The sequence below is a fragment of the Gavialis gangeticus genome, unplaced genomic scaffold (assembly GCF_001723915.1).
Source record: "Gavialis gangeticus isolate Ggan-Ray unplaced genomic scaffold, GavGan_comp1, whole genome shotgun sequence".
Taxonomy (NCBI): domain Eukaryota; kingdom Metazoa; phylum Chordata; order Crocodylia; family Gavialidae; genus Gavialis; species Gavialis gangeticus.
Genome location: NW_017728964.1, coordinates 11,758,531 through 11,766,402, shown reverse-complemented (window position 1 = coordinate 11,766,402; position 7,872 = coordinate 11,758,531). Strand labels below are relative to the sequence as shown.

The 7,872-nt window shown below is 46.1% G+C and overlaps 1 protein-coding gene across 4 annotated transcripts in view; it reads left to right on the top strand.

The window, feature by feature from the left end:
* MGAT5B (mannosyl (alpha-1,6-)-glycoprotein beta-1,6-N-acetyl-glucosaminyltransferase, isozyme B) overlaps positions 1–7,872 on the top strand; it is a 244,530-nt gene that overhangs the window by 201,913 nt on the left and 34,745 nt on the right. For 2 of the 4 annotated variants that reach the window (XM_019502900.1, XM_019502894.1), the window contains 2 exons: positions 13–159; positions 2,248–2,364. In XM_019502900.1, coding sequence (XP_019358445.1) covers positions 13–159; positions 2,248–2,364 — 264 coding nt within the window. The remainder of the gene's footprint in view (positions 1–12; positions 160–2,247; positions 2,365–7,872) is intronic. The other 2 variants (XM_019502886.1, XM_019502878.1) reach the window with 1 other exon arrangement.

The window sequence follows — 7,872 nt, the reverse complement described above, 5'->3', positions numbered from 1 at the left end:
TGCTTCTTACAGCTCTTCATAGGCTTTGGGTTCCCATACGAAGGTCCTGCCCCTTTGGAAGCCATAGCCAATGGTTGTGTTTTCCTGCAGTCTCGTTTCAATCCACCACACAGCTCCCTCAATCACGAATTCTTCCGGGGGAAGCCTACATCAAGAGAGGTAATTTTGCTTACATGATTCTGCAATATTGAACAATGACAATATATCAGATAGCCACATTGTTTGCTTCTGGATTTGAAGTAGAGAAGGGGATCAGCTGCAAAATTCAGATATTGATCAAAGCCTCCTCCAGTTTCAAGAGAATGGTACCTAGGATAAATGTAATATTTTGCCCTCTCCATCTTAACTGCCTGCCAAGATCTGGGGAACTGAGATAACCTGCAATCTGGGTTTAGTTCTCAGTTTTACAAAATAAAACCTGAGCAAAGAGACTTTTGCCAAAAACTCATGTAACTTGGCCACAGCTTGACCCCCTCGTTCCCATGTATTGGATTGAAATTCCCAGGAAAATTTGGGCCTGAACTCAAAATAGGAATGAAGGTTGTTTTGCAGAGGGAAATAAAACCCACCCTCTTGGGCTTGTCCCTTGCTACAAATGCAATCTGAGTGCAGCGGGAACTCTTTCAAATTTAAAAGGTTGAGAAAATTGAACCTTGTATTATTAATAAAGTGGATAAGGGGATGTAAATCTATGCTTCCCTGTTGAGAAATTTCTCCCACTGGCCACACCAAGGAGCTCAATCTCTGTTTTTCTTTCAGACAGATTAGACTCAATCATAAAGCACCCTCTCTTCTCTCCCCACCTCCACTGCTAGCCCCTTTTCTGCCTGTCCTCAGACTGAACTGCAGCAGCTTTCCCTTTCCTGAGCAGTCAGTCCGTTAGCCATTCTTACAGTTTGGTGGGTGCCCACTCACATCCCATTTATCTCACTGACCTGTGGAGACAGAGAAAGGCTGCTGTAATTAGCTCCTGAAACATTAATTCTCCTCGTGTGCCGCCTGTCCATTACCCCAACAATACTGTAACTTACATTGCTATTGGGAGGGCTTGACATGGTCCTTAACAACTTGCTGAAGGCTGTCAGAGGCAAACAGTTCCTAAAAAGAGTGTACATGTGTATGCGTGAGACAGAAGACTTACTGCTGCTCATTTTGTTTCATGTCTTAAAAGAGCCAAGCCGGCCATCCTGAGCCACTCTCGCTAGGGAGAAGCATGACCGGAAAAAGATACAACTCATTCCTCTGCGTATTCACCTTTGAGCCTTCTGGGGAGTGTCCAGGGAGGTCTTGGGTTTTATAGTTTGTGTTTGAGTCTAGCTGGTTGGTTGATTTGTTAGAAGAATGAGAGGGTTAATTCAGACTGAGCCTCTTGCTTGTGAGAGAGATGGCCCTGCCTTTTGGTTCAGCTGGTGCTGTATCCTCTTTAGCCCACTGCCAGGTTTACTCAGCTCTCGTTCTTCAGGGAGTTGAGAAGTGAGCGTTGTGCTGCACTCTGAGGATGACAAGTGACACTGTCTCAGGCCTGCTGTTGAGAAGCCTCCCACTGTGGCAGCAGGGTCGTTTGACTCTATATGCTGAACTAGAAGTGGATTTGGAAAGTCAGGCTCCCTCCAGAAAACAGCAGAAATGTTGAGGATGCACACATAATGTTGAGGTGATGTTGTTGCCATGATGGTCCAGGAGGTATAGGAGAGGCAAGAATTCTTGTGGGTGATACAATTTATTGGATCAACTGAATGGTTGATATAGATATAGGCAAGCTTTCTTATATCACAGCACCCTTCCTCAGGCCTCACAGTGTGTAAGTGGAGAAATCTTCTTCCCTCTCACTTAGCACTAGCCCAAGAATGGACAAATCAGAGTGGCTCTTGGTTTTGGAAAACCTTGATAATTAAGGTGCATCTGGGACTGGTTCCTATTTGAGTTGGATTTTCTCTAATTCACTGAGATAGAGATTTTTGTGGCTGCCAAAAAGATTTCAACCCCCAGTTCTCACGAATATTAATGTGAATGGGGTGTCTAGATTCATTAGATAATTGTATAATGTTTTAAATGTTTAGAGGGTGGGGAGTATTTGGATTAAATACTCCACCTTGGGCCTATCTTGTCCTTCAGTAGCTTTTTCACCAGTGTCCCTACTGCCGTTATCTCACCCCTCCCAGTGCTTAGCTGCAGGGGGGTCATTGCTAGTGTTACAGCACTTCCTTTACAGAATGTGAAGCAGTTGGTATTTGTTTCATTTTTCAGGTATCCTCCCAACACCCCTATGTTGAGGACTTCATAGGGAAGCCTCATGTATGGACAGTGGACTACAATAACTCCGAGGAGTTTGAAGCTGCCATCAAAGCAATTATGAGGACCAAGGTAATTCCTGGCACAATTCATTAAAACAATGAGAGAACCTCATCCATTGTTGAGCATGGCCAGCCAGTTTTCCAGGAGTTAATGGCACAAGGAACTACTAGCAGCCCAGTTGTCCCTATGAGACTTCCCCAGCATTTGGAGTCTTTTCTTTCTAGTTGCGTCATAAAATGTTGTCATGTGCTAGCCAGGACTCCCAGGATCCTGTTCTTGAGTTTCAGTGGGGCTTGTGTTCCTAAATCACCCGAGCTCAGACCTTCAAAGGTGTTCCAGGCACCAGGCACAAAGGTATTCAAGGCCTGGGCCCCAGGCTTTTCTGGAGCTGAGATAAGTAAAATCTGTATAGTTAGTAGGGCTGTGCAAAGTTTGGCCCGCTGTTTCGTTTTGACACTGTTTTGACTCATTTCGAGCTTGAAACAGCAAAATCGAAATGAAACGAAGGGCTTCAAAACAGCCTCGAGATGTTTCAGCTGCCCTTGTTTCATTTTGAAACTTTCAGAACGTTTTGAGTTTCAAACCTGAAGCTGGGCTTGCTTGCAGGGAAACGGAAAGTAAGAAGAGGGAGGGGGAAGAGGGAGGAAGGACCTCTCTGATACTGACTGTGACTGTTTGGCTGCCTGAGCTGCTGCTGGTGCTACTTACTATGTTATTACCTGTTGTCATTTAAAGGGGTGGACTGGACGGAGGCTGTAGGGGAGGAGGAGACCTCATTGGGGCACGCTACCGTGTTGTGTAGAGGCTTCAGTGCCCGTGAGGGCGTACCTTAACCCACACACACGCATGCATGCACGCGCATGCGCGCGCACACACACACACACACACACACGTCATGAGTTTTGCTTGTCAACAGCTTGAGGTGCAGTTTCCCAGAAACCCCTGCACCTATCTCCTTGAAACTTGGTAGGCTTTGTGGCCTCCACAGGGGTTACCATCCCTGCAGTTCCCCCCCACCCTTGACTTCACAATTACAAGTGACATAAGTTTTGCTTTCAAGAATTTGAGGTGCAGTTTCCCAGAAACCCCAACACCTATCTCCTTGAAGCTTGGCAGGCTTCATGCCCTCAGAAGGGTCTACTATCCCTGATGTTTCCATCCAAATCTGCCATAAAATGACAAAGTTATAGGCAGTTTTGTGCTTCCCCATTATATCCTATGGGCGAAACGTCAAAACAGCGTCGAAACAGCAAAACAGTTTTGACTAAATGAAATGGAAGAGTGGTTTCGAAACAAAACTCAACACTGGCCCAGTGAAGCGGAAGTTGAAACAAAACAGTGCTGTTTCCCACAGCCCTAATAATAGTTAATCATTTGAAGGCTCATCTATCAGTTCTGAGTCCTTGCTATGGGGAGCCCAGACTTTGCAGTTCTGTCTCAGTTCCAGTGTAGGCCTTCAGCTGTAGATGACAGAGGTCAACCTAGGGACTGGGTGCTACGCTCTTACATATTTGGGTACATCACTGACATTTCTCCACGGCAGAAACTGAACTTTGGAACGTCTTTCAATTAATGTCCCCTCTTCAACTCTTCCTCATCATCTCTTTCCCCACTCGTCAGAGAGTTAACCCTTTCATGCAACCAGGATGCATTCTTCCCATCATGACCCCTCTTTCCAGTGCTGGGATATTCAAAAAGCATTAGCTACCACTGACTCTTCCCCCATTCAAGGAGACAGTTTACTTTGTCTGTCCCATATCTCTCCATGCGAGTGCTATAAGAGCTACAGATCACTTTTCATCTACCATTTCCCTGCCACTTTTCATTTGACTATTAATTATTGTGATCTGTTAAAGAACAATTCAATAACAATAGGAAAATCCCCATGTTCCCTTATTTTTTTTTAAGCAATACAGCAAAAAAAAAAAAAAACCTTTGAAAGATGCAGCACCTACTTTGTAAGCTGACTTGGAGACTTAAAAACATACTCATCATGAATATTTACCTCTCTGGCAGCAGGAGCCTTTCAAGTTGTCCAAATTATTAAAGTCAATTTTCCTAGAGGGGATAAAAGTGCTGATCTCCATTTTGCTCGCAATTTGCTTTGGGTAGGATAAGGTGTCCCTGTTGTTACAAAGACGATATACCACAAAACAGCATCTTAATAAATCATGGTTTGGGTCTGGCACAGACTGACAGGAGTCAGAAAATTCTCTAGCTCCTTCAGAGGGGGTGTTTTGGGGAGAATTTTTGAAGTAATGTCTATGCAGTGAGGCAGCATTACGCCGAGATACATGAGCTCCCTCTGCACATAGCCGCTTCCAAAACAGAGATAGTACAGTTGTATCCCTGCAGTGCTGTGCTTAGGAAAATAAACTCAGCTGCTGAGAAGATCTTCTTAGCAAAGGACTAGTCCTTTTGAACAACCATTTGAAGAGATGTTCCTCTGTTCTCTCAGCTGCTGAGGCCTGAAACTAGGGCAGCCTGATTTCCCCGCATGGTTTGATGGCACCACTGGCATCCAAAGCTGAGGAACCCACATTTCCTGATCTCACTGCATCACCTGTTTCCCATGCTTTGAGGGTTGGCTGTTGTCTTTGGGAAGCACGAGGCAGCCTGAGGGCAACACATGGTGAAGGCAGTCAAAGGACTACCTTATATTTCTTGGCTGGTGACTTCTCAAACACTGATCCAGAACTGACTGAGGAATGCCAAGCAATAGATACTTGAAGCCAGATCTGCTGGTATCAATCTGCATAACTCTATAGAAGTCCATGGAGCTACACTAACTGGCACCCACTGAGCATCTGCCCCTTTATTTCCTCTCACTGAAGCACTTTCTGAGCCATTCCTCTGCTGGTACCAGGGGTGCTGAAACCCAGTGGTTCCTGGCTAGAGAGCCTTGCTTTTCTACTCAGGGTTATACCAGTAGCCAAATGTGGGGTCAAGAAGGATATTTTTTTCTGTGGGTCAGGTTGGCACAGACTACGAGAGGTCTGCTTTCTTCTGTAGCATGGGGCATGATCCTTGGCCTGTGGTCTTCTGAGCATGTATTACCCACGACTTGCCAGCTAGTGAAGTGGCAGAGCACTGGCACCACTCTCACCTCTCCTGCTTTTACCTATGCCATGTTGTAGGGGGTTCCTGGTGATTCTGGTGTCTTGCCTTGTTAGTTGTATGCGAGGTCTGAAGCGGTGAGTACTGTGCTCCTGTGTACATGCTAGGTATTCGTAATCCTCTGACAACAGGGTCTTCCCTCTCATAGATGAGTGGACCCCTATGGGAAAGTTTTTTATTAGCTGAGGCAAAAATAGAAACAAATGGCAGGTGTTCTCAGCTGCCTTCTGGGAGCAGGGGGATCCTTGCTGGAAGCAGCATGAATGAACTCATGTCCAGTCAATTGTGGTTTCCCTTACTGAGCTCTCTTGGCTACGTACAAACAGTCTGGAGCAACCCTTGGCTGGACTGGGCAGCACATGCAGCCAGACAGGGGAGAGAAGTCATAAGGAGCAGCAGAGTTGACCTAAGGCTGTTCCTGATTGCTTGCCAGACTGCAAAATTGGTTCAGCCACCTGCTCCTGGGGCAGGTTGCACAAATTCCCATGGTTTATCGAGCAGTGGACGGCCCTACCTGCAACCCTGTGAAGCCAGTGGGAATAGTTGGGTTCCCCCTTATACCTCCACCCCACCATGGGAACAATTTCTAAACAAGGGTCATGAGAAAAGCCTTCTAGCAGCCTCTTAAAAAGAAGGGCATAGATACATCTTCATTATGTTGCTTATTACTAGGTTGATATGTCTATAGTACTGGGAAAGACTGAACAAGGAAGAGATAAGGTGAGATGAGTAGGAAGAGAATGACTTGTACTAACTGAGGTGACTAAATGCACCCATAAAAGACTAAAAACTAAAAGAGTGGCCTAAGTATTTGGGAAGGGCCCCAGGAAACAGAAATAAACCTTCCATTATGTGTCTAGAGCAGTGATTCTCAACCAGGGTGCTGAGGCACCTTGGGGTGCCCCGAGATCCTTTGAAGGGTGCCATGAAGTATGCGGAGCTAAGCAAGGTATGTGGATATAAGCAGGTAAGTGCAGAATTAGGCTTGTCCCTGCCTGGCCAATCCCCCAGCCTCTCTTCAAGGAGGTGTAAGCACTGTAATAATTAGGTCAGTTTTTGAAATTGAGTGCTACTCAATTTACAAACTTATGGAGGAGGGTGCCTTGAGTCCATCGGGGAGTACCTCAGGTCCAAAAAAAGTTGAGAGCAATTGGTTTAGAGGCTAGAGCATCTAACTCACTGCAAACCATTGATATGTAGTCCCATATAAACAGTGCTCCAGAGAACAGCAGAAAGGGCTATCCTGTAGCCAGCACTCTTCCTGGAATTACCACACATACAAATGGTCTTTCCTTGCTCTGGAGCTGACAACTAGCTGGCATTGTGACACCATTAGACATGGAAGCAGAGCTGCCGGTCTCCATATGACAGCTTGTTGGAAGTGAGGTCCTTGGTAACTATTTATGCAGATTCAAAGGGCACAGCTTGCTTTGGTCTGGCCTCATCTCTGTTCTTCCAGAAGATTGCAAAGAACATAGTGAGCCACCTTATAGAGATATTTGTCATTTTTGTGCCTCCATAGCAGAATCTCAGTTAAAATTAAATTAAAAATAATTATGTCCCTGCTGCTGGGCTGCCTACCCAGCTGTCACCGAAAATTGCAGCAAACGGCATTGATTGACCCAGCGCCATCTGTGCTGGTGAAATGTTCCGAAAGAGAGGGGAACACAGCTGCTGAGCTGGTGTTTAAAGGCTATCTGCATCGCATTCCCTGCATGTAGCATAATGGCTTAATGGAGGTCATGTCTTTCCAGCAGCCGTGCAGAGTCAGCAACAAACCATGGGCTCTAAAAAAGAACCACCTCTCCATCCAGCCATGTAAGAGGCCTTACCTCTCTGCAGAAGGACAGTGATAGATGGTCCTTTCCTTTCTGAATAGTTAAATGCATGGGATATGGGTTTAGTGTAGTAGTCTTTGGGGGTTTTTTTGGAATGTGAGTTTGATTCCCTGTCACCCTGACCCTTATTTAGTTAGTTACGCTCACACACAGTGGGCATGAAGTGCTGCTCTCCTGATCTGGGAGTGGTTTATATTTGCTCTGTGTTCGGACTGCACTGATGTGTAAAGGACAACACAGATTTCAAGGTAATGCAGAGTCAAGCCAGTGGTGTCAGTGCCTTGTCAAAGTCCCTAACAAGCATTGAGTTTGATCACCTTTCGTCCGCAGGTGCCTTGTAAAGCCACTTCTGGTAGTGCAACAAGCACTGGGCACCCACCAGCTGTGGGCATCCACTTAGAGAGGGCACATACATGGCAGTTGCTGCTGCTGCTGGCCTGGGCTCAGACACTGGCTGTTATGCCTCTGGCCATTCCACATCATGGCTTTAGTTGAGAGGCCCGAGACCAGAATAAACCTTTAGGTGTGGTTTGGGAGTCACATGCTCAGGGGGAGCTGGGTAGGCCACAAACAGATGGTATCACAGGGCAGGGATTCAGGTGTCCTGGCAGAGCTGCACATG